The sequence below is a fragment of the Erpetoichthys calabaricus genome, chromosome 15 (assembly GCF_900747795.2).
Source record: "Erpetoichthys calabaricus chromosome 15, fErpCal1.3, whole genome shotgun sequence".
Classification (NCBI taxonomy): Eukaryota; Metazoa; Chordata; class Cladistia; order Polypteriformes; family Polypteridae; genus Erpetoichthys; species Erpetoichthys calabaricus.
This window is the reverse complement of record NC_041408.2, coordinates 16,780,243-16,808,233: the sequence shown is the minus strand read 5'-3', so window position 1 is coordinate 16,808,233 and position 27,991 is coordinate 16,780,243. Positions and strand designations below refer to the sequence as shown.

The following is a 27,991-nucleotide window of genomic DNA, read 5'->3' as shown; positions in this document are numbered from 1 at the left end:
TCCCAAGTAAATCCAAAATGCAGGCCAAAAGCTGAGGCTAAAATAAACGTGAAATAGACTTCAGAATAAAATGGAAGTTAAAACTAAATTTGAGAGCTTAAGTTAAAATATTACTGTTGTTGGTACATACATATATGTTGTAATGAAAGGTTAAAATTTGAATGCATAGTGTCTTCAGCAAGATAAACAGGGTCCTCTGATAGTCTACCCAGTGATTATTAAATAGAAGTAAAAAGTCAGAGTAACCAAAGTAATTAGCCAGTAAGCATATAAGTATAAATCTGCACAATTTATGACACTGTCCATGTCTGAATTCTTTGAAATTCATAAAATGTTTATTAAGAAGGGGAAGGAAAACAATGAGTGCTGGTAAATTTGAGCTAATGTTGGACAGCATGTGTGTATTGTCAGAAATGTAGAAGTGGCCAAGTGGGACTGTAGCTGTAATGGATGTTTACTCAGAAGGACAGTATCTCATCTCTATAAAATTTTTAAAAAACAAAACAAAACACGCCATGTGGCTCTACCTGGACAAACGTTATGTACCTAGGAATGTGGTTTGCACACACACACTGCTGAATCATCTACTGGTTCAAGCAGTACAGTAGCTGTACTCAGTAATGTCACATTTACTGTAAACCACTCTTTATTAGAATCGAAGGAGTTTCCATTAGCCAGCCTTTCACTGCATGTCCAAGTATTTTGCAGTTGCATCTACAGATGTAAGGGCAGCATGGTGGCGCGGTGGTAGCGCTGCTGCCTCACAGTAAGGAGACCTGGGTTTGCTTCGTGGGTCCTCCCTGCATGGAGTCTGCATGTTCTCCCCGTGTCTGCGTGGGTTTCCTCCCACAGTCCAAGAACATGCAGGTTAGGTGCATTGGCGATCCTAAATTGTCCCTAGTGTGTGCTTGGTGTGTGTATGTGTGCGCCCTGCGGTGGGATGGTGCCCTGCCCAGGGTTTGTTTCCTGCCTTGTGCCCTGTGTTAGCTGGGATTGGCTCCAGCAGACCCCTGTGACCCTGTGTTAGGATATAACAGGTTGGACAATGACTGACTGACTGACTGATCTACAGATGTTCTGTTACATTACTGTATACCTAACTGAGAAAAGATCCACCAAGTACAAATACTGGCTTTAGCTAAGCAAACATTTGTGCATTTCTGTCAACCAAAATCTTTTACAAATAACATTGCTCTGTAGGACCAAATAGCATATTCTCAAAACCTACATTTTAGATGCAACTCTTTTTAACAAAATAGCCTCCCCCTCCAAACATCCTATCATATGGCTGCAGCATGTATGTTTATACAGCATGCACATAATGGCCAAGGAGTTTAGTAGTTGTTCAACCAAATATTATTGTAGACAAAGCATATGATCCAGGCCTAGTGGGGTTTTTTTTTTTTTAGTGGAATTCTCATGCAAAACAGTTTCTAGGGTTTACACGGACTTGTGCATTAATGAACAAAATCCAGTAAATGAAGTTCTGTTGGTTAGAAAAAAAAAATGGCCCTTTTTTCCTAGATCGCAATAGTGCAAACAAAGGGAAATTATTACTCCGAAATAACAGAACAGCGAAAAGAGATTAAATATATTGTTTTGATTTAAACTTTAAGTTGGGGACTTGTAGATTGTCTAATTCGTGTCGCCATCAGGGAAAAGTAGTGTTTCTTCCAAATGAAGAGGCCTATCCGTGAGAATTAAAAGATTTGTTGTTTGGTGAAAGTGAAATCCACATATGCAAGTGGCAGAAACGCAAAGAGGGTGGCGAGTAGCGCAGGCCAGGGAGGTTGGTGAGCGAAGCCCACTAGTATAGTCAAAATATAATGTAAAAAGCTGAAATCCATGGATTCACCCTGCCTTTGACAAGAGTGCAGACTGAAGGTGGAACTATACCTGTGTCATGAAGGTTTTTCTTGACACATCTGGCTTTTTAAAAACAAACCTAGCATCAATTTGAATAGTTCAGTGCAGCTAACACTGTTGGTAAACACATATATTATTTTATAGCTACAATAAAAACTTTTAAAAACAGTACAGTCTTATGAAAAAGTTTGGGAACCCCCCTCAGCCTGCATAATAATTGACTCTCCTTTCAATAAAAAAAGATAACCGTGGTATGTCTTTCATTTCCTAGGAACATCTGAGTACTGCGGTGTTTTCCAAACAAAGATTTTTAGTGACGCAGTATTTAGTTGTATGAAATTAAATCAAATGTGAAAAACTGGCTGTGCACAAATGTGGGTCCCCTTGTCATTGTGCTGATTTGAATGCCTGTCACTGCTCAGTGCTGATTACTTACAACACCAAATTGATTGGATGAGCTCATTAAGCCTTGAACTTCATAGACTGGTGTGTCCAATCATGAGATATAAAGGTATTTAAGGTGGTCAATTGCAAGTTGTGCTTCCCTTTGACTCTCCTCTGAAGAGTGACAGCATGGGATCCTCAAAGCAACTCTCAAAATATCTGAAAACAAAGATTGTTGAGTCTCATGGTTTAGGGGAAGACTACAAAAAGCCATCTCAGAGGTTTAAACTGTCAGTTTCAACTGTAAGGAATGGAATCAGGAAATGGAAGGCCACAGGCACAGTTGCTGTTAAACCCAGCAGGTCTGGCAGGCCAAGAAAAAATACAGGAGCAGCATATGGGCAGGATTGTGAGAATGGTTACAGACAACCCACAGATCACCTCCAAAGACCTGCAAGAACATCTTGCTGCAGATGGTGTATCTGTACATCGTTCTACAATTCAACACAATTTGCACAAAGAACATCTGTATGGCAGGGTGATGAGAAAGAAGCCCTTTCTGCACTCATGCCACAAACAGAGTCGCTTGTTGTATGCAAATGCTCATTTAGACAAGCCAGATTCATTTTGGAACAAAGTGCTTTGGACTGATGAGTCACAAATGGAGTTATTTGTTCAGAACAAAAAGCGCTTTGCATGGTGGAAGAAGAACACAGCATTCCAAGAAAAACACCTGCTACCTACTGTCAAATTTGGTGGAGGTTCCATCATGCTGTGGGGCTGTGTGGCTAGTTCAGGGACTGGGACCCTTGTTAAAGTTGAGGGTCAGATGAATTCAACCCAATATCAACAAATTCTTCAGGATAATGTTCAAGCATCAGTCACAAAGTTGAAGTTACGCAGGGGTTGGATATTCCAACAAGACAATGACCCAAAACACAGTTTGAAATCTACAAAGGCATTCATACAGAGGGAGAAGTACAATGTTCTGGAATGGCCGTCACAGTCCCCTGACTTGAATATCATCGAAAATCTATGGGATGATTTGAAGCAGGCTGTCCATGCTTGGCAGCCATCAAATTGAACTGGAGAGTTTTTGTATGGAAGAATGGTCAAAAATACCTCCATCCAGAATCCAGACAAAAGGAGGCGCAACTAAGTATTGATGTCATATCTCTGTTGGGGTGCCCAAATTTATGCGCCTATCTAAGTTTGTTATGATGCATACTGCATAGTTTCTGTTAATCCAATAAACAATGTCACTGCTGAAATCCTACTGTTTCCATAAGGCATGTCAGATATTAAAAGGAAGTTGATACTTTGAAAGCTCAGCCAATGATAAACAAAAATCCAAAGAATTAAGAGGGGGTCCCAAATGTTTTCATATACTCATATATGTCATTTCATAACTGTATAAATGCACCATGCCTTAATCTGTCTACATGTAGAAAACAGTTAACAGCTTATTCCTAAATTTCCAACAAGTCTACAATCTCAATCCTTGCAAATACCAAAAAATCTGATACCACAGTGATACTACCGAGCTAACTTTAATCAAAATACTTGAAACAAATTGTTCTGGCACCTTAGTAAACTCTTGCCTTCAAGAATTTAGCCTTTTCTATGAGTGAAACAATGTCATGCCTGGTGCTAGATAGGCTATGTAAAAATGGCCAATTAGTGTACAGTATGTAGCTCCATAACTACTGTACTTAAAATTGATGGTTAAGAACTTTGGGGCATATTTCAGTTAAACAATACCTATTAAAAAAAAAAAAAAGTTACAACAGTTACATAATTCTTCTTTTTTATGTTAATGTTAATAGCTAAACTTGGGTGTTTAAAAAAAAATAACAGGCAGCTGTATCAGACCCCCCCCCCCCCCCCCCACACACACACACCCTCCCCGATTTTTTTAAATTCTTTTTTTAAAGCAAGAAAATCACAGTATATCAAAAATAGCTGCACATACTTTTCGAGAGATTAAGACCAGAAGTGCTGTCTGTGAAGCTCTGTTAAAGAGATCACATTCTATTTGCTTTACATTTTTAAAGGTTCTCTACATGGGAGAACAACTGAGATCACTATTATTGTGCTTGGATCACGTAGGCAAAATTTATTTACTATTCTTATGCATTTGTTTTTACAAGAATTTCACATTTGACACTTGTTAGTTTAACTTGAAATGTGGCTTTACTGATGTACAGGCAAATATATAAGAAACATACCAGACATACTGTAAGAAAGATGAAAAACGGGCCAAGCTTTAGTCTAGGCAAGTAAGTGCATTTTTTAAAGATGTGTACAGCAGTTTTGAAGCTAAAAACATTGCACATAATAAACTAGTTTACTGCTGTTTAACTACTGATATTGACAAAATGTTACCACCTGTAAAGCAGTCTTGGCCTTTGGGTGGGGAAAAGTATTTTAAAAGTATGGCAGTAAATGCATAAAAAAAAAATCATATGATGTGACACAATAATCCTGAGCTCCACCATGCCACGGGGACCGTTTTGAGGACAGCATAGAATTCTACAGTGTTAAGTCAGAGCTGAATCAAAGTTCTCTGGTTGTGGTAAAAGACAACTAAATGATTTTGGCATCACTAATAGATGCGTATTTCAAATTTGAATATTGATGCACTGGAATTTTTGTAATAACTAAGCACCAACACCCTTAAACAGAGCAGTAGAAAGTGAAAAGGAAATTTTTGAGGCCTTCTGCCAACCTCAGCAAGTACATCAACACAGATTTAGGGTTTATCAAAGTTTTTACCTTCAACACGTGCTTCCAGGTACTTGTCCAGCTCGGCATCTTTTTTGACGGCATCTTCGGAAACCTTGGGTGCATTCATGAAGCAGACTAGTACAATACTCATGTTATCACGACTTCCCTAAAAGAAGGAAGAGAAAAAATGATGTATTTAGCATTTCATTTTAAGCAGCACACCAGATGCTTATCCAGAGTCACAATGTATTAATATTGGCAACACCAGCACCAAACGTACACAGCCTCCTCTTTATAATTTTAGGCATTTCTCTTAGCAGAAGATAACTCGAAACAATCATCATCAGACTTTCTAGGTATACACTCAAATGGTGATTCTGTGAGTTTTTGGAGACTATTTAGAGGTGGTGTGTGAGCAAGAGATTTTTTCATTACACTTTTAACATCTGTCTGCAGAAGGCTCATATGACCTTCGCACCATCCGTGAACATGAGATGATTAGCAGCCAAGTCAAATAAAAGGCTTGAGGTGTACTACTGAGCGTAACTTGTTCTCTGAGAAACCACAGTTCTAACTGGTTTAGTCATAATCAGCTCTGTAATAGGCTAGCTTAGCGCTATTAGACACTTGTGCCAGTTCTTGTCATGCTTTACACGGTCCATCTTCATTGCATATATAAATATTATAATAGTGCACAAGCACATGCCATTATTTTTTGTAAATATTGTGGAGCCCCGGCCGGGACGCCAAGGAGGAGGGCTCATTCTTCCTCCAGAACGCGAGGGGGCATCCGCCCTGGTGGTATTGGGGGCTACGGGTACAGAGCTTGGAAGCTCTACCTTGTAGGGGCCCGTGGCCACCGCCAGGGGGTGCCCTGATGCCTTGGGGACCCTGGACCCCAGCGCTTCCGGGTACACAGCCGACACTTCCGCCACACTGGGGAGTGCCGGTGGAAGATTGCCGGGGAGCACCTGGAGCACATCCGGGTGTGTATAAAAGGAGCCGCCTCCCTCCAGTCATTGACAAGAGTCGGGAGGAAGAAAGATGATGTCGGGAGGACGGCAAGGAGGCGGCCTGAAGAGAGAGAAGGCATTGTGTTGTGGCCAGGACTTTGGGGTTTGTGAGCACAATATGGACTTTGTAAATATTATAAATAAACGTGTGTTGGGTGACATGAGCGTGTCTGCCTGTCTGTGTCCGAGCCAGTCTCCATAATATATACTAAATATTCTCAGTATGTTAGACTGTTGGACATGTCTGTATTGTCAATACATAGATTTTTCTCAGCTTTGTTTGTTAACATGTGGCATATTGGTTGTCCAATGCAGTTTTCCATCTTAACTGCTTGACAAAATGGTAACTGTTTAAGGGCTGCAAATAAAGTTTCACAACTTGCTTCTGGGATTCCTTATACAGGCTTTTGCCTATTTGTTATTTCCAGAGTTGGTTCAATTATTGGTTACATTTCATTTTGCTCCAAGTAGTGAGTGCCCTACAAATTAACGCTGACGCTGTCTTACTGTGTGAAATTAGCACAATCTGTGCCGATCCCTCTTAGTACATTTTAATTAATGACAGAGATTTCTCGTATCTTAAATGATTTCCACTACCTGCCTTGCCACACTGAACTCACTTAGTAGTAGCAGCATCACTAATACTGGACATAATTAATACACCATTACCAAACAGTCTCCTTAGAAATAGCCCCTTTTGATTTAGATCAGAATTTTCTTGTGAGTTGTAAGACCAAGTTTAAATTTACCTTGTATAAAATTAATTGCCTTTCTTTGAATCTCATCTTAAAAATACAACTTTGAGAAATTTCAACCTGGATTTGTCCACCATAACTAAAGATAATCTAATCTCTTCTTCTTTTTTTTTTTTTTTTTAAAAGAAGTACAGCTGTGGATACTACTGATCATAACATTTTACTATGTAGGCTTCAGCAATTAGTTGGACTGTCGAGAACTTTTCTTAGTTCATTTCATTCTTTTATAACAATGTGCAATACTGAAGTCTATGACTCTGCTCCACCATTCTTGTCCAAAATTAGTGTGTACGGAGTTCCGCAGAATTCAGTGCTAGGGACGTTTTTTTCCTCATTTTATTTGGAAATGCAAATCACAAAGATATATATATACTTCAATTTGTGCACTGATGACATTTAACCAGAATTATCAATTAAACTAAATGATACATTATTTCTTCGGGTATATCATAGGTTACCTGTTCATTTTGAATTTAAAGAAACCTTTCAGTGTGTAGACATTCTGCAAATAGTTGCATTACACTTAATAAAGAGTTTTGATCTTATTTTTGCTTAATTTCTTAAAAGATCACATCATTTTTGACACTCATCAGTGTGTAGACATTCTGCAAATAGTTGCATTACACTTAATAAAGAGTTTTGATCTTATTTTTGCTTAATTTCTTAAAAGATCACATCATTTTTGACACTCATTTCTCCTTTGAGCTTCAATTTTGCATACCTTTGAAAACCTGTTAATATAAAATTTATTCCATAATGTACATCATTTTGTTCACTAACTTGGAATAACTGTTTTATTGTTTTGCCATTCAGGTTGTTTACTCATTACAAATAAATCCTTTGAAATATAAACTTTACAAGCATTTAAATCAAGGCCATACACTAATTGTTAGCAGAAGCATTCTCTTGTTAACATCTACTACTACGGAGATTTTTTGCATTAGCAAGAAGGAAAACATTTGTCAAAGATCACACTAATTTAAGGGAAAGCCTGCTTGAGCAGATGTCAATGCTTGATTACCGTTAAAGCAAAACTATCAACAGTATTTTGTCTGGTGAATCAAAGTATACTAAGCAAGATCAGTTAAATGTAGGGTTTACTGAATTGAACAAAACAGACCAACTCATGTAACAGGGCAAGTAGCAAAGGCATGTGCTTAGTACAACATTACGTCAACTAGCCTTCTCATGTGCACAACATTACAGCCAGAAAGCAACCACTAACCACAACACTGAAAGAGCGAGTTTCACTGACAGCATTCCTAGATCAGCGAGGGAAACATCCAAGTTAAAAAAAAAAATTATATATTATATAATAATAAGTTTTATTTATGTAGTGCCTTTCGTACACTCAAGGACATTTTACAATTCAATACACACATTAACAAGACAGTAGAAATTACATACACAAAAAAGAATAATGCTCATTGAAAAGATGCGTTTTTAACAGAAGTTTGAAATTAATAATAGATTTTTCCTCGCTGAGAGGGAGAGAATTCCAAATTTTAGGGGCAATCACTCTTAAAGCCCTGCCACCCATAGTTACTAACCTATATTTAGGTACAGTGAGTAATTTAGCATCCGATGATCGTAATGCATGGGCAGGAGTGTAAGGAAGCAGCAGCTCAGACAGATAATGAGGCGCTAACCCATGAAGAGCTTTAAAGGTCAGAAGAATAACTTTATATTTGATTCTTGAAGAAACTGGTAACCAATGTAAATCATAGAGGACAGTTGTAGTGTGAGCAGATTTTTTTAGTGTGTGTAAGTAAACGAGCAGCAGAATTCTGAACATACTGTAATCTATTGATATATTTAGTCGGGAGGCCATAAAACAAAGCACTGCAATAGTCCAGACGGGTAGTGATGAAAGCATGAATGAGTGTTTCAGTATCTTTCACACTGAGGGAAGAACGCAGATGAGCAATGTTGCGAAGATGAAAAAAGGCTCTCTGTACTATTGAAATAACGTGTGATAGAAAATTAAGAAGCTGATCAAAGATGACACCCAAATTACGGACTGATGCTGAGGGTTCAACCAGGATCCCATCAATGTCAATTTTTAGCCCACGAAGGGTAGAGAGGACAGATTTGGTAACAACTAATAAGATTTCTGTTTTATCAGGATTGAATTGTAAAAAATTATCTGTCATCCAAGGATTGATTTTTCGAATGCAGTCAGTCAGCGCAACAGGTGAAGATGTTGCAGTTGCATCAACACTTACATAAACTTGTGTGTAATTGGCATAGCAGTGGAAGCTTAGACCATACCGACGAATAATCTCACCTAATGGGAGCATATAGAAGTTGAATTGGATATTATATATATATATATATATATATATATATATATATATATATATATATATATATATAGTACTGTGCAAAAGTTTTAGGCAGTTGTGAAAAAATGCTGTAAACAAAGAATGCTTTCAAAAATATAAATAATGATTGTTTATTGTTATCAATTTACAAAATGCAAAGTGAGCGAACAAAAGAAAAATCTAAATCAAATCAATATTTGGTGTGACCACACCCTTTGCCTTCAAAACAGCATCAATTCTTCTAGGTACACTTGCACACAGTTTTTGAAGGAACTCGGCTGGTAGGTTGTTCCAAATATTTTGGAGAACTAACCACAGATCTTCTGTGGATGTAGGCTTCCTCACATCCTTCTGTCTCTTCATGTAATCCCAGACACACTCGATGATGTTGAGATCAGGGCTCTGTGGGGGCCATACCATCACTTCCAGGACTTCTTGTTCTTCTTTATGCTGAAGATAGTTCTTAATGACATTGGCTGTATGTTTGGGGTCGTTTTCCTGCTGCAGAATAAATTTGGGCCAATCATACGCCTCCCTGAGAACACCTTTAATCCTGACCAAATCTCCAACTCCATTTGCAGAAATGCAGCCCCAAACGTTCAAAGAACCTCCACCATGCTTCACTGTTGCCTGCAGACACTCATTATTGTACCGCTCTCTAGCCCTTCGACGAACAAACTGCCTTCTGCTACAGCAAAATATTTCAAATTTTGACTCATCAGTCCAGAGCACCTGCTGCCATTTTTCTGCACCCCAGTTCCTATGGTCCTACTGGTTTCTGCCAGTTCTGAGCTGATGGCACTGCTGGACATCTTCCGATTTCGAAGGGTAATAAGCTTGATGTGTCTTTCATCTGCTGCACTACGTTTCCTTGGCCGACCACTGTGTCTACGATCCTCAACGTTGCCCGTTTCTTTGTGCTTCTTCAAAAGAGCTTGAACAGCACATCTTGAAACCCCAGTCTGCTTTGAAATCTTTGTCTGGGAGAGACCTTGCTGATGCAGTAGAACTACCTTGTGTCTTGTTGCTGTGCTCAATCTTGCCATGACATGAAACTGTCTTCCACAACCTCACCTTGGTAGCAGAGTTTGGCTGTTCCTCACCCAGTTTTAAGCCTCCTACACAGCTGTTTCTGTTTCAGTTAATGACTGTGTTTCAACCTACGTGTGACATTGATGATCATTAGCACCTGTTTGGTAGAATTGGTTGATCAGACACCTGACTAGAATCCTACAAAATCCATGACTTTGTGCAAGTGGACCTACAAGAATTGATGCTGGTTTGAAGGCAAAAGGTAGTAACAGCAAATATTGATTTGATTTAGATTTTTCTTTTGTTCGCTCACTTTGCATTTTGTAAATTGATAACAATAAACAATCATTATTTATATTTCTGAAAGCATTCTTTGTTTACAGCATTTTTTCACACCTGCCTAAAACTTTTGCACAGTACTGTATATTATAATAAAAAAATCTTTGGTCAAGATGGGATCTTCTCGGAAGACACTTTGACGTCCCGTGAGACAAGGCAGTGATACATAAGGACAGCTGCTGTACAGGCTTTTAAATGATTGACATGCAGCGCGACAAGCAGCTGGACAGCAGGAATAGCAGCTGATCTGATCGCCTCTCCTCAGCGTGTGTTTAGCACCCCCCCACCAGCCACAACGCGAGCAGAAGAGACACGAAGTAAGTATATTGTCACACATGGAAGCATGTCAAGTTTCTCACAGGGACCACTTTGTGGGTGCACTGGGGTACAGTAGGGGGCTGGAACAGTTATTCACTCACTATCTGCTTCCATCTTAGAATGGGTTACACCACCCAGATAAGGGACAGTGGTACTTCAGTTCCACACCTTACTTTTATCCTTCCCGACTGCAAGTACACTTCCACTGTAATAGTAAATTCTTTGCACTTATATGGCACTTTTTTCACTACTTAAAGCGTTACATTGAGTGTGGAGCCACTTGAACCACCACTAATATGTAACATCAACCTGACGGCAGGCATTTTGTGCCAGAATACTCACCACACATTAGCTGTTAGGTAGTGAAGTGATGAGAGAGAGAGATGGCTAATTAGTGATAGGGGATAATTAGGGGCCAGAATGGCTATGCTGTGGTGGGCAATTTAGCCAGGACATCGGGAAACACACTACTGTACTCTTTTTGAGAGATGCCCAGGCATCTCTTATGATCAGAGATTCAAAACCTCGGTTTTACATCTCATCTGAAGGACAGCACCATTTTTACAGCACAGTGCCCCCCCGCATTGGGATCCTCATTCTGACCAGAGGGTAAGCAGCCCCAGCTGGACTCACTAACACCTCTTCCAGCAACAACCCAAGCATGCCTAGATGGTCTTCCATCCAAGCACTGGCCTGGCCCAAACATGCTTAGCTTCAGGTGGATGACCTGTTCCGAAGTGCATGTGGTATGGCAGCTGCTGCTATTACTTCATTTGACCAGCAGACATCAGGAAGAACGGTCCATGCTCCTGCAGTTGCAGTTTTCACTTGCATAGCATTTATGACACGTTAACAGTGCCACACTTCTCCAACTTTGTGTTTCATGCACAATTTGTTCCTATAAACTTTTCTCTTTTACTTCATTGTTTATCCTTTACAAAATTATCATTATTTACATAAAGAAAAAAAAAATGTGTACTCTATTTTTATACACACACACACACATATATATTCTGGCAGCCATTAATGAGTCAAGTTTATGTACTGACCAACAAAACAATTAGAAGCAAAATCTGGAGGAAACCAAATTTTGTTCAGTTCAGTTTCTCATTCTAGAAGAAAGTTACTTTAGTAAAAGAAAATGTTCTTTAGGTGAGCAGGAAAACTGGCACAAGTGCTGAAATAACAAAAAGACCTCTCCACATTCTCAAAATTAAACTTGTATGTAAACGCTTATCATTATGACTAACATGCATGATTTTTAAATTAAAATTGTTATACTATGAAATACTATGAAGGGGAAAAAAAAAACACAATTATAAGCTGTAAGCACCAAAAAGAAAAAATACAACTGCCTATCAATGAGTCGCAGAAAAAAATCTGGTAGAATTGCCACTTGATTTAAAAGCAGGCAGATTTAAACCCCTCTTCAGCGAAATACATGAATGGTTTTCAAATAGCTATCTTCACATTGCAAGTGGGCCATTTCTCAGAAACATCTTTAACGCGAGTTTCCTTGATATTCACCTAAAAGAAGGGAAAGTTGTGCGCTCACGGCTTACACATTGGAAGAATCATATTGTCTTTCCCACACACTGTACAGCCTTCAAGAGCTGAGTCAGTGATGTAGATGAACCATGTCTGTTAACTACATCACTCCTGAAAATGCAAAGAAATGAATTTTTGGACATCAGGTCAGGACCTTTATTTCTCTATACTAGGGGGCTTCGCCCCCTGCTTGCTTCACTCACCAACCCCCGTGTTTGGTTTTCCGGATACACACTTTTAACATTTTTTTTTTCTTTGAATTGCTGCTATTTCATTAGTTTCACTTTTATTTCAGAACTTTTGTAAAAACAATATTTGTAATCTTGCCAGTCCCAATATGATGAATCTTTTTAATGAGGTCAGGATAGGTTTCTCTGTTTGGAATTTCAGCACAGACAAAACGATCGACATCATCAGCAGTTAATAATATTTTTTTTTTTTTACAAAGTAAAAAAGTAAGTAGAGTTCTGCATTGGACTCCTGTCGGTAAAGTCGTGCTATTTTCCTCTCACAGTTCCAAAAGTACAGGGGTTTACCAAGGTGATACCCCAGCTTTTATCTAGGTTTTTGTACAAGGGCTAGACCGAACGTTTTTGACTCCTGGGCTAAATTTAGCTTTTTAAATAAGCAGACAGATAAATATATATACATGAACAAAGTAACCAATAAAATGCATGTGCGGTAAACTCCGTTTTTGAAATTCTTAAGATTCTTTATTTGTCACATGCATAGTTATACAGGACAACACGCAGTGAAATGCATCCTGATCCGCTTATCAAAAACTGTGCAAAGTTAGAAGAATATCAGTTAGATTAACAAAAAGTCATAGATTGAAAGATAACAGTATAGTAGAACATAATAAATAAGTACAATTATGTGAATAAAGTAGAATTAAGTGTTAAGGTGCAATAGTGTAGTAATTATTGTGCAAAACCAAAGTTAGACTGGTGAATAGTTAAATGAGGCAGTTTGTTTGCGCTACTGCGATCTTTACTTTCTTTTTTTATCTCTCTACTATAAAAAGAAATCCTGTCCCCTGTCCTGATAGTCTACGATACGTGATTTTTCTCGGAAGATAATTTAAAGACCCGCGGGATGAAAGAGACCTGCCACGGTGCGTCTCATGGGAACACAGAACGAGAGTCTTGCAAGACGCACCCTACTTACAAGCAAAATAAAAAAAAAAAAAAATCAGTAGTGTAAAGGCAGTCATGCAGCACACACAGCTCCAGGGCTCTCAGTGCATATAAAGTGTATAAGGTCAATACGGTAAAAATGAAACGTCGACGAATTAAACGAAGAATAAAGAAAAGTGCGGAGAAAAGAGACTCAAATGCGTTGGACAGAAAAAATAGCAAAAAAGAATAATCGAGGTGCAAATTCAGAAAATAAGGAAAGTAATTATCAGCCCGGAACAAGTGGAATTGAAAAAAAAGTACGCCCAATCCGGCTCAGAATTAAATGACAATGAGTAAAAGACAAAGTAGAACTTCATAGAGATGTTTACAAACGTGGGCGCTAAACACATGCAGAGCAGGTTAGAGATTATGAAACCAGGGAAATTAGAAAGGCTCAAAAAAAAAAAAAAAATGTTGCCGCTATACACATGTGGAGAAAGTTAAAGGATATGAAAGTAGGAAAATTAGAAAATATAAAAAAGTAAAGATCGCAGTAGCGCAAACAAACAAACTGCCTCATTTAACTATGCACAGTCTAACTTTGGTTTTGCACAATAATTACTACACTATTGCACCTTAACACTTAATTCTACTTTATTCACATAATTTTACTTATTTATTATGTTTTACTATACTGTTATCTTTCAATCTATGAATTTTTGTTAATCTAACTGATAGTATTTTAACTTTGCACAGTTTTTGATAAGCGGATCAGAATGCATTTTACTGCGCGTTGTCCTGTATAACTATGCATGTGACAAATAAAGAATCTTAAGAATTTCAAAAACGGAGTTTACCGCACATGCATTTATTGGTTACTTTGTTCATGTATATATATTTATATCTGTCTGCTTATTTAAAAACCAAAATTTACCCAAGGAGTCAAAAACATTCTGTTGTGGTGCCCAGCGGGCATCCATGCCCGGCCGGGACGCCTAGGAGGAGTGGAGGAGGGCTTGTGCCTCCTCCAGGACACGAGGGGGCGTCCTCCCTGGTGGCTTTGGGGACCACGGGTACGGAGCTTGGAAGCTCAGCCCTGTAGGGGCCCGTGGTCACCGCCAGGGGGCGCCCCAATGCCTTGGGAGTGTTGGCCCTCAGTACTTCTGCCACACCGGGAAGTGCTGGGGGGAAGAAACTTGAGGGCACCCGGTGGACTTCTGGCTTCACCTTGGGAGCTTCCGCCACACAGGGGTGTGGCTACGGAGGCCCTAACGATGCACCTGGAGCCCATCCGGGGCACATAAAAGGGGCCGCCTCCCTCCAGTCAAGGCGAGAGTCGGGAGGAAGAAGACAAAGCGTGTTGGAGAGGAGTGGAGGTGGACCAAAGAGAAAAGGCATTGTGTTGTGGCCAAGGATTTGAAAGGGTGAATGGTGCTTTGGCACTGGGTTTGTTTACTAAGGACTTGTAAATATAATGTATAATAAACGTGTGTTGGGTGACATGAACGTGTCTGCCTGTCTGTGTCCGAGCCAACCTTCACAATGGCGCCCAACGTGGGGCCCTCTGTCTGTTACAAGACGGGGACCCCAAAATAAAAATTTTGTGGATGGCTCTGCGCAGCAGGTGCACCCACACACGCGCCGCATGCACAACCCCGCGGGAGCGATTCACCTCACGGCCCGCCACCGGTCCCTTAAATGGCCATGTTCTCCTGGTGCGGGGAGAAAAACAGGGACGTTGCCGGAGTGCAGCGGGCTCCAGCAGGCACACTGTCGCCGACGACGGCCGGTTCGGCAGCACGGTGAGGACGGCGAGACAGGAAGGTGAGTCCCAGGAGGTGAGTACCCTGCCCAATGGCGATAGGCCCCGTGGGGGCAAGTTTACCTTTTGTGCTGCAGGCAGGGACTACCTGGGACTGTGTCAGTGGCAACGGAAGGCCGTGCCTCAGGCTGTCGACGGCGCAGAGGTGGCAGTAGGCAGTGCCACGAGAGAGGAGTCGCTGCAGCTCGATAAGCAGCAGCCGCTGCTGGGATCCCTGAAGGCACGTCGCCGCATCAGGAGACAAGGAAACAGAGCCAAAATGGCCGCGGACCGGAAGCCGCTCCCAGAGACTGGCTCGGGATTGGGCGATGTGTCTGACGTGTCCGCCAATGATTGGATGGAGGCGGGCACACAGAATGTCAATCCCGGGCTGAGAAAGGACCCGACGGGGCCGGTGGGAAGGCCCCTCAGAGAGCAGCCGGCAGATATGCCTGACAGACAGGTAAGGCAACTGCCGACTGACTCTCTGTGCTTGCCAGCGGCTCTGCGCGAGCTGGAGGAATGCCTTCAGCCCGCAGAGTCGCTTTTACAGGTGATACGCGTCCTCCGTAGAGGATTGAAGGAGCTGGAGGTGAAAGCGGCCGCGTCTGTGATGACGCTGCGACAGTGGGCGGATCGGCGCGGCGCTGGAGGCTTCAGCCGGAGGGACGCGGCGGAGACGGTAAGTGGAACCGCCCCCGTACAAAGAAAGGGAGATCCTACTGATGGGGACTGTGATTACAGTGATCGGGACCATGTCGGTAGGTCTCCGACAGCGGATGGCGCGGTGCAGGCTGCTCGCGTGGTGAGGAGAGTAACAGCAAGAGAGCAGGGCGGACAGGGGCTGACAAGTGCCCTGGGTCCTAGTGCCCGACGCCCCGAGCCCGCGGCAGTCTCCCGTCGCTCTGTATGGACGCAGACGGGAACGAGGCTGCACGTTTGTCATGCGCAGACTCAAACCGTCAAGGCGTCCAAGAGGGAAAGGAGGGATCGAGGGCTGTGTGCCGATTCCTCCAACAGGAAAGGATGTGCTGCTGGGTGTGCACGTCAAGTGAAGGGCCACTCCCCTGAGCCAGTGGAAGGGAGAGAAAAGCAGGTGGTCCCGTCAGCCAGAGGGACACGCAACCTGCGGAAAAGGTTCCGAACAGGCAAGTTCCGGGGTCCTTGTAAAAGGGGGGAGCGCTGCCAGTGGGACGGGTGTCCAGGCAGCGGCTCTGCCCCTGTGTTTCTGTGTGTTGCAGGATTGGGCCCGGGACGAGCAGTAGGACCTGCTTCGTGGGAAGCTGACCCTCATCAGATGGACCATCTGGCCGGACGACATTTTCGCTGGCGATGGGGCAGCCTTTCAACCAGCGGAGGCTGCGAAGGAACGAGCGGCACTAAACAGCGGGGCGAGGAGATCTCGGAGGGGGTGCCGAAGAAGAGAGTTCCAGGGTGCCGGATTGGACCCTGGACGAAGAGTAGGACCCACTTCGGGGTCGAGCCGCCCTAACGGGGTGTGTCGCTCGGACCAACGGGTCTTCGCTGGCGATGGGGCAATGTGGTGCCCGGCCGGGACGCCTAGGAGGAGTGGAGGAGGGCTTGTGCCTCCTCCAGGACACGAGGGGGGCGTCCTCCCTGGTGGCTTTGGGGACCACGGGTACGGAGCTTGGAAGCTCAGCCCTGTAGGGGCCCGTGGTCACCGCCAGGGGGCGCCCCAATGCCTTGGGAGTGTTGGCCCTCAGTACTTCCGCCACACCGGGAAGTGCTGGGGGGAAGAAACTTGAGGGCACCCGGTGGACTTCTGGCTTCACCTTGGGAGCTTCCGCCACACAGGGGTGTGGCTACGGAGGCCCTAACGATGCACCTGGAGCCCATCCGGGGCACATAAAAGGGGCCGCCTCCCTCCAGTCAAGGCGAGAGTCGGGAGGAAGAAGACAAAGCGTGTTGGAGAGGAGTGGAGGCGGACCAAAAAGAAAAGGCATTGTGTTGTGGCCAAGGACTTGAAAGGGTGAATGGTGCTTTGGCACTGGGTTTGTGCACTAAGGACTTGTAAATATAATGTATAACAAACGTGTGTTGGGTGACATGAACGTGTCTGCCTGTCTGTGTCCGAGCCAATCGTCACACTGTCTAGCCCTTGTACAAAAACCTAGGGAAAAGCTGGGGTATCACCTTGGTAAACCCCTGTACTTTTGGAACTGTGAGAGGAAAATAGCACGACTTTACAGACAGGAGTCCAATGCAGAACTCTACTTACTTTGTTACTTAATTTATTAAATGCTGATGATGTAGTTCGTTTTGTCTGTGCTGAAATTCAAAACAGAGAAACCTATCCTGATCTCATTAAAAAGATTCAGCATATTGGGACTCGCAAGATTACAAATATTGTTTTTACAAAAGTTCTGAAATAAAAGTGAAACTAATGAAATAGCAACAATTCAAAGAAAAAACAATCTTAATGTGTATCCGGAAAACCAAATACGGGGGTTGGCAAGCAAAGCGAGCAGGGGGGAAAGCCCCCTAGTATTTTCTAATTGTCCTACTTTCATATCCTTTAACTTTCTATCCTTTAACTGGATCTGTGTGTGCTCCAATCCTTCACAAGACTGAATGTTTTGCTGCCTACTGTCCTATTTGATAGATTGTAAGTAGGGCATGTCTTTGGTCTCGCGGGCCTTTAAAATGTCTTACGAGAAGATCACGTATCATAGACTTGGTTTTTGCTTTCCAGGACAGGATTTCTTTTTATAATAGATAGATAGATAGATATGCTACAAACCCAAGAGTTTGTGTGGGAAAGAGGTAACATTTGTAAATTCATGAGATAGATATGCTACAAACCCAAGAGTTTGTGTGGGAAAGAGGTAACATTTGTAAATTCATGAGCTTTGTTGCTAGCAGTACTCTGAAGTAGTTCTCTGCTAGTAAAGAGACAAGATGGTAAAGTTTAGAGTTAACAGCTCAGCCTAGAAGTAGCCTCCAGAAAAAAAACAATCCAAAAATGTTGAATTTTTTTCAACAAGAAAAAAAAATGTGTAACAGAATCATGTAAATATGAAAAAGTCAACATAATTACAGTAGAAAAGGTATGTCTGGTGTCCACTGCTGTACTGATACTGATCTAGTACACTTCCTATGTTTTTAGAGAGTCACCAACGCAGAGGCCAATATTGCACTCGGGACAGTAGAAGAGAGTTTATCTTGCACATTATTCCTTATATTTTGTTGCTGTTGGTTACACAAGAGGGTAGACTGTCAGAGACTGATCTGCACAATTAATGTGCCCCTTGTGTTACTGTAGCCCACCACAGTGCAAGTCCACATTTCTCCTGACACAAACATTGGCAGTTGCCACATTCTGAACAGTGCTTAGGGTGCCAACATCTCACTTTCCCTTAAACTTGATCACATTATTTTGTCTTTTTGTCATGTAGCTACTGTTGCAACATGGTGGTGAAGCTTCGGATATTGATGAGTTACCTCAGATTTACCATAAAGTATCAGAAAGCATAGAAATATACACATTTTTTGCAGTATGATGTTATTTCGTTCACTAGATGGGAGCAAAATATCATCCTCAGTGTTACTCGGGATTAACAAAATAAAGTGTATTATTATGCGTCGCCCCAAGCTTGACTCAAGGGTTAAATGTAATTGCGTAGAATTCCAAGCCCGTGTCATTCTCATGGCTAATGCCAGTAAGGGTAAATGACAGTGGAATAGCTGTTTTGGGTGTTTTTGATGGATGGGGAAAAGTGATAAGACACCTGAAATATATCTGCATATACAATGAAAACTGCTGACAGAAAGGACCACAATATATTCATTAGAATATTAAAAAAAGATTACAGCCACAATTGTGAAAAGCAAAGAATACTGCTTTCATTTCACCTGTAAGGTGCAAGCTTCTGCTTCAAAAGTCTGTTATGAAGAGGAATGATGAGAGCAGACTGGCAGTATATGTGAGTCTGCATGAATGTGTCCTGCAACAAACAGGCACCATTGTCCACAGCAACAGCATCTTGTACAATGCTAGCATTGTTGAATGGGAAAAAATTACTAATGTTTATTCAGCCATCTTTTCATTTCAGTAGAGGATGAACACCAATATTCTGCGGCACATGTTAAAAAAAAAACTGCTTCGTAGAAAACCGGATCTGGATTGTTTGAAATAAATATTTTATGTTGGAGAATTTCATTACAATGGTAGAAACACAAAAAATAAATGAACATTGGAATAATAGTAGGGGTAACTACAATTTAACTCTCAGCAAGGACTGAACAATATATTGAGTTTTATGGATCACCCTAACTAACGAGATTTTGTCCCTAAAACTTGTTCAGTTATCTGCTTTAATAGCAAGATAACCAGTCAGTCAGCCCTCCAATCAAGATTTGCCATTCTTGCAACATCTTACACTGGCACAAGTTTCAGTGTAAGCTTTTAACTTAACCTCTCAAAAGAATGAACTATATAATAAACCAGGGGGCTCCACTCGCCAACCCCTGTGTATGGTTAATCGGATATACAATTTTAAAAGCTTTTTTTTTTCTTTGGAATTGTTTCAATTTCATTATTTGCACTTTTACTTTAAAGCTTCATTAAAATAATATAACAATATTTGGAAGTACCTTTTCTTCAAGATCGCATTGAATTTGATTCAGTCTTTGGAGACACATTGTGACAACGCAACGTATAACTGCCCGTGAGTGAATATTGTTTCTGTTTCTCTAATAAATAAATAATCGGATTTTTTCTAATGTTTGTCCCTGTGATTTATTGATTGTCATAGCAAAAGCTACTCTCACGGTAAACTGTAAACATTTAATACAAATGGCATATCACGATCTCCTTTGGTGTCTAATGTTATTCGCGGAATATATACATTACCTTTCTTGTCGCCTGTTAAAATTTACATTACTTCTCCATGATCATAAATATACACCTGACCGATTAAACTTGTCATTGCTTTAACTGTTGTGGGACCACAGATTCTCATAGCGTATGGTCCATTATTGTGTAAATCCACGTTTTGTGCATTGAATGATGCAAAGGCGAAAAGACTTTGTTTTCCACTCTTTGCCTTTTATTTCTGACCTCGATTTGTCCTGCTATTTTTTCAATTACACCTGGTCCTGATGATTAATTACCTTTTGTTTGCGCTAATGCCATCTTAGCTATCTTTTTTTTTTTTTTTGATACTGTAGGGACCGACATAATAAAGTGTCACAAAAGTTCTACTTGAACAATCGCCGACTTCGTAACCCCAAACACAACTTTCTAGCACACTCTCCAACCCCTCCTCCTCCCCCGGGTCCCCCCCCCCCCTTACCGCCTCAATCAATACCCCGCTATCAGTCTTCTGTGCTGTACTCCGCCCTGCCTCAATCGGACCTAACAGTCACTTAAAACAAAAAAGGCTTCAACTTGGCTGGGACGCTACAATACTTTAGAATTTTACTGCTTTCATATTCTGTACCTTTCTCTGCATGTGTATTGCACCATCATTTAATAATAATAATAATATTTATTTGTATAGCACATTTTCATACAAAAAAGTAGCTCAAAGTGCTTTACATAATGAACAGTAAATAAAAAAAATATAACAACATAAGAAATTAAAATAAGACAATATTAGTTAACATAAAAAAAAAGAGTAAGGTCCGATGGCCAGGGTGGAGAGAAAAAACAAAAACAAAAAAACTCCAGACGTCTGGAGAAAAAAATAAAATCTGCAGGGGTTCCAGGCCACGAGACCGCCCAGTCCCCTCTGGGCATTCTACCTAACATAAATGAAATAGTCCTCTTGTGTCTAGGGTTCTCACGGAAGGACTTGATGATGATGGACATGCAGACTTCTGGCTTGTTTGAGCCTTTCGAATTCCACTGCTTTCATAATCTCTTATCTGCCTTTTTTTCTCTCCAACGCTTTTGGGTCTCTTTTCTCCACGCTGCTCTTTCTTCTTTGTTTAGTCGTTGACGTTTCACCTAGAACGTATTGTCCTTATACGCTTTATATGTGCTGAGAGCACAGGATTTGTGTGTGCTACGTGCCTTTAAATGACTGAGTGTTTTGCTGGCCATGCTCTTATTTGATAAGAAGGGCGTGTCTTGAAGGAATCTCATGTTCCGCGCCCCGGCGAGACGGCCCTGGGACAATCTCTTGGCACCAAGTCTCATGTTTACGGTCCCCACGAGACACTCCGTGGCCAAGTCTTTTTTGTCTCGCGGGTCTTTTAAATGTCTTCCGAGAAGATCACGTCTCGTCGCCCTGCTTTTCCTTTTCAGGACTTTTTTTATAATAGAGAGAAAAGGTAGTGATGTAACTAATGTTCTCTGGAAATTGTCTGCTGCAAAGTACAGCTAAAGGTAAACTGTACTTGAACAATCTCAGTTCCAATTTGAAAAAAAATCCTTAAAAAGTACGGACTACATGCACTTTGAAGTAGGAATGTTTAGATTTAAGGAAACTTGACTTCCATGTTCCCAAAGCATGCTTGTCACAGCAAAAGTAAACTGGAAATAATACATTTTATCACCGATTCTTAGTACATTTTTCTTCAATTAAGGATACATTATAAGTTTTTTTGTCAGTTTGCAGTGGGTGCCACATGTGGACTTCCATTTATGTGTGTTTTGTTACATATACTAAGTACTTCTGTACTTTATATTATGTTTACTTTGTTATTTGTATGGATGTAAAACCAAGAGAAAGTCCTGGCAATAGAGTTTAAAGGTCAAGACACCCATGCTGTGGGTGAACAATTCTGTAATTCAGACAAGAACAGGCCTTTTAGCCTAAGAAAGCTTGCCAGTCCTATCCAGTCAATTCTTCTAAAATAACATCAAGTCGAGTTTTGAAAGTCCCTAAAGTCCTATGGTCTACCGCAGTCCTTGGTTAACTAATGTCATGTGCCTATTGGTCTCTGTGTAAAGAAAACATCCTAATGTTTAATGTTACCCTTAACAAGTTTCCAGCTATGTCCCCATGTTTTTGATGAACTCATTTTAAAGTAGCATTCTCGATCCGCTGAACTAATTCTCTTCATTATTTTAAACATTTCAATCATGTCACTTCTTAAATCTTCTTTTGCTTAAACTTGAAAGGCTCAGCTCTTTCAATCTTTCCTCATAACTCATCCCCTTGCAGCCTCGTCGCTCTTCTCTAAACTTATTCCAGCATTGCTATGTCTTTCCCAGCAGCCTTGAGTTCAAGGTGGAAAACATACCTGAACTGGACACCAGTCTAACAGGGCACAAACAGATGCACAACAGGCCAGTTTAGAGTTGCCAATTAATTTGACATGTCTGTCTCTGGGATGTGGGAATAAATCTGGTGTAATTAGAAGAAAATTCACAGCGACATGTTTAAAAATGTGAAAACTCCACCCAGGGGGCCTCCAGGCTGGAGCTCCTAATATCTTCAACAACCCACCCACTCCATTAGATGATATCAACTATCAAGGCGACATGCAAACTTTTTTCAGTGTCTATATGAAAGTATCACCAGCCTCTGGAACAGTGCAGTTCTATAACAAAGTATATATTAATAGAATTAGTATGTGTATACCAAGAATGTAAACGAGGATTTCACTTTTCCAAAACTGTATAATACTTAGATTTCACTGCAGAATTAAACAACAATTTCCAAAATATGGGGGCGCAATTAAAATTAAAGGTATACCAATTTTTTTCTAATTAGATAGGCTTACATGAAAAATACCAAATACCAACTGCACTCCAAGGCAGCATTCAGCCAGCAGCAGCCTATCAACAGAAGCTTATGTTTTGATGTGAAATTTTGCATACAAGTTGATAAATATTTTATATGTCTTTATTTGTAACTTAGGCAAAGCAATGAAATATTAGTGTTACATTATAGATAATAACAGCAATTTGATGGTTTAAGAACCCCTTCCCCCTACCAGGAATGGGTCTCTTTGAATTTTTATGACAGAGTTTGGGTGGGCGTGGGAATGGGACGTGCCTTAAACCAGTTTAGCAAGTGTTTGTCTACTAAAGTCTTTTAACCCCTGCAAGAAAGCCAGGCTGCCTAACTGCTAAGCTTTACCTTAACATATGGTTTCGGGGGGTGGCAGGTGTAAAGATGTTCTATTTCCCCATTGGTCTGAAGTATGGCTGTTTGGAATTGGCTTGTATCAGAAGCCTTTAAGTACCATGCCGCCCTATTGGCTGTAGGGGCTGGACAGAACATCTAAAATATTTGCTTGGTTAACCTCACCCTCTCTCTTACTAACATCTGATGATGAAGAAGCATCTCTTACCAAACTGATGAACTGAAAGGACAACACAATGGAGAGCACAGCTCGGCAGCCATATTGAACAGACATGTGGCTGAAAGCTGACCACCAATGATGCCTTAACTAGAGACATTAAGTAACTAACAAGTCCGTGTGCCGCCTGAAACTACACAGCACCATTTAATCAGGTTGTATGGTTGCCAATATTCAAATGTACTTTGCATATTATCATTTATGAATATTATCGATAATACATTATTTTATGTGTAACTTAACTCCTGATTGTCTTTTACTACACCTAATTGCCTGAAGTTATAGATGTTGAAGGAAAGTTGGGGAGAAGTTATATACAGTCGACCCTTCATATACGACCGGCCTGACATGCGAACAACTTGATTTACGACCAAAATTTTTGTTTTGATTTACGACCAACGTCTTGCGTTACGACCTGAATGCGCTCACGTGTATCCACTTGCGCGATTGTAAACAAACAGCCGAGAGCGTTCGTAAGCGTCAGTTGGAGCCCAGATACATGTGCTTGTAGACGTAATTTCGATCAGTGCGGTGATTTATATAATTTATTTCGATAACTGCTAAGGAAGGAAGAGAAGGTAACAAAGGTAAAGTAAGCGATCACAATCGAAACGAAGAAGGAAATTGTGTGGAAATATGAGAGTGGCGTTCATGTGACCGATCTCGCTAATATGTACAGCATGTCGAAATCCACCATCTTGACAATTTTACAAAGAAAAGATTTGTATAAGGAGGCTCCTTCCAAACAATAACCACCTTCCATTTCATTCTCCTCCTCCTCCCTTCCTGCAGCCCAAAGATGTCAAATTAAATGGTGAGTACAGTATGAAATTGTTGTTTCTGGTAGGCTAGGCAGTTTTTGGTTAGAACATTAGAAAAATTATTGGTGTTTTGGTAAATTATGCACATTATACAACCCTTTTTTATTATGAAAAGGTTACGTAAGTGTTGCTGTGGGAGGTTCGGAACGCATTATGGGTATTTCCATTATTTCTTATGGGAAAAATAGTATTGACTTACAACCAACTTGAGTTACAACCAGCCCTCGCAAACGAATTGAGTTTGTTAAGTCAAGGGTCCACTGTACTATAATACCTTATAAACAGTGGTAAGTCTGTGAGATTTAAGGCATTCTTACAGAGGCTACATCTTAATAATACAAAGTAGAGCAATATATTACTCTACCAAGACAAAACAGCTTACAAAGAATGAGTTCTTTTAAAACAGGTCCTCATTGTAAACCAACTGGAATCAAACACGACTTGCACTGAGTAACCATCACTAACTAAACCGCTGCAGATCTGTGCTGCTGAGAGTAACCAGAAAGACGAGCAAGACAGCAACAGTAGGAAAAAAAAGGCAATTAGTCACTGAAAACTAACTAGAATAAACACAACCCATTGAGCAATGTTTTGTCATAAACTTTAGGGGCAAAACATTATGAGCTATGGCTTGTTACTATTAATCTTAAATAAATTTTAAAATTGTAGATATGCTGCTGTCACCACAGACAAAGACCTGGAATGGTTGACTCATATCAAATGCCTTTTGGACAAGTTTGGATATTGAAAAGCTGTCATGGGGTGAGCGAAGATGATCAGAAAAATCTTACAGCTACCTATGTTTGTAACATTAGAAAAAGTACAAGTCTCAGAGAACGTAAAGAGGCTCATTTTAAATGTTCCTGCACTCAGCTGGCAGCACTGTGATCACCACTGCCTGTTGCACCTTATCTCAGGCGAAGTTTGGAAAGAATACAAAACAAGGATAAAAGTCAGGTTCAGAGTACTCAGAACTGCCCGCCTCTGTAAACGGTTTGTGGAATGTTCAGTTGAACTTTTAAATGTCATAGCGAGTTTTTGGTTTGTTTTTTTTTTTTTTTGCAGTGAACCTGCTTAAACTTTTTATTTCAGGTGCTATTTTAATGCTGGATGGTTTTCACCTTATACCAGCAAATGGAGTGGAAAAGGCAGGATGGGGACTGGAAACAGTTGAGTAAGCATATTACAATTACAACTAAAATGTGAATCCCGTTTGCGGTGGGTTGGCACCCTGCCTGGGATTGGTTCCTGCCTTGTGCCCTGTGTTGGCTGGGATTGGCTCCAGCAGACTCCCGTGACCCTGTGTTCGGATTCAGTGGGTTGGAAAATGGATAGATGGATGGATGTGAATCCCGTGACCAAAATAATGACTTGAATTTGTCGATGTTACTGCCTAGAGAGATGAAAACTTTAACAATGTAACTTAACTCAAGAGCAGACATGATTCACTCTGTACTAATATAATAATGAGTAAATCATTCGGACATTAGACTGATGTTGCCTTAAACAGAGGGACATTAGAATGAACAAACCTCACTTAGCTTGTTCGATTTCTGGGCACAACAAGCTGGACTTGCATTACTTTAATGTCAGTTTCTTTAAATGTAAATCTGCAATACAACTGAGCAGACACACCAGACCTCATCTTACTCCCTCCTACAAGCCTGTGATTGACCACAACAGCTCCCTTATTCAAGCCAGAGGTTTGTGTGTGTGATTTTGGGGTTGTTGTTTGTTATAACATTTATATTTTCCTTTTTGCCTTGAGCTTCTGTATGTAAAGTTGTAATTTCTGCTTGGATACAACAATGATCTTTACACTGCCATAGCATGACAAACACAAAATAAAATTAAATGATCTACATAGCAACAGGATTAGAACTCCTGGCTTTTCTATATAAAATGATGGTAAGTGCAGGAACTCACTGAGAGAGACTGGGAGAGCCATAGAGAGTTGTGCGTGAATATTCTGCAAACCGTTCATTGAGATGCCATCGTCATGTGCAGCAATGAGGCACATTTCCATTTGAATGGTTTTGCTATTGGGCTGAAATCAACCCTCGTGAACTTCATCAGAGACCCCTGCACAGTGAGCATGTTACAGTGTGGTGCGGCATTACAGAATTTGGCATCGAAGACCCTTATTTACTTTTTTTGAGGAGGGTGAAGCAGCGGTCACCGTCACTTGAGAACTTTTTGCAGCGCCATCTGGAAGAAATGGATGTAGTGGATGCCTGATTTGAACAGGATGGAGCAACAGCTGATGTGGTGTGGAGATCCATGCAAATTGAACTCCCTGTGCAGCAATATCAGGTTGCCTTCACGTTTACCTGATCTCGATCCGTGCGATTTCTTCTTCTTTTGCTATCTCAAGTTGAAGGTATACACACACACTGACCTCAAAACCTTGAAGCCCTCAAGGATGCTATTCGCCACGAAATCACTGCTAATGCCCTTAAAATGGCAGAACGAGTCATGCAAGTGTTCAGAAATCGTCTCGAAGAGTGTATCGCTAATGATGGCCACCACCTTGAAGCCATCATTTTTAAAACAGTGAAAAAAAATCTATTTTGTATACCCATTCTTGTGTTGTAATGAAATTTATTTTATCTTGTAGCGTTTTTGTACAATAAACATTTGAAATCTGGTACTTCCTTTTGGCACACCCTGTACTACTGTTAAAAAGTAATTTCTTTTTCAGTTATGTGACAAAGATTCAACCTTTTTTGGAGAACTGTGAAATGCAAAGATGAAAGGAAGCCTGACAATAAATCCCAATTTCTCATTTTTCTGAAATTGTGTATTTTTCTAAGACAGCCTTACTAAGTGGTTCCTCTCTCCTGTCCACAAATTTCTATATGCAGATACGACACTGATGATTCCATTCAAAGCATCTCTGACCACTTGCCTTCGTGAACGGACAAATTCATGTACATCCTGGACTGTAAACAATTTTCAATCTGCATGCAGCTGGTGCTCATGGTTACCCATTAGGTCACATCTATTTGACAAATTAATTTTTATGAATTTTGCCGATACAGATATATTAGTACAGTTATAGTGGATACGAGCCAGTGTCAAAATAAATGTAATCAGTCAAAACAAAGCCTTAGTAGCCTGTAGCAATATGTGGACACAGTGGCAGTTGGTATGGATTTCAAATTAACTTTTAACATTGAAATTTTTCTCTACAATTGCTTAGAGATTTATATTGCAGGGCAGCTGCCCCTTTTGCCCCTCCAGAGATGGCTTCTATGAATGCAACAACATAACATTTATTGAAATAACATATAATACTAATACGAACATCCAATTAGGATTAAAAGCAAGAGAATGAAGCATATTTCCTAATTGGGATGTGTGATAACTAGTCATCTGATAAAATTCCAACACAAATAGCTAAAGTATGAAGTGCCAAGTTCTGATCCAAACTAATTCATATATTGGTTCAAGCAAACTTTCTACTGAATGGCAGGAGTCGGAAATACAGCACATCATCAACACTACAGCAAACTGTTAGTCAATTATGTTTTATGTATAAAAAAAAATATTCCCTGCCTTTGTGCAGACATAAATCCCCAATTCCTTACATTTCAGCTGTTCCAACCATTCAGCCACAAAACAAAGTTTTTTTCATGACAACTGATCTGAAGTCTATAGCATTGTTT

At 40.7% G+C, this 27,991-nt stretch overlaps 1 protein-coding gene across 2 annotated transcripts in view; it reads right to left on the bottom strand.

Annotated features, from left to right (window-relative positions):
• Window positions 1–27,991, bottom strand: part of ppm1ba (protein phosphatase, Mg2+/Mn2+ dependent, 1Ba) — a 109,691-nt gene that overhangs the window by 20,928 nt on the left and 60,772 nt on the right. For both annotated transcript variants that reach the window (XM_051919636.1, XM_028820966.2), the window contains exon 4: window positions 5,026–5,143. In XM_051919636.1, coding sequence (XP_051775596.1) covers window positions 5,026–5,143 — 118 coding nt within the window. The remainder of the gene's footprint in view (window positions 1–5,025; window positions 5,144–27,991) is intronic.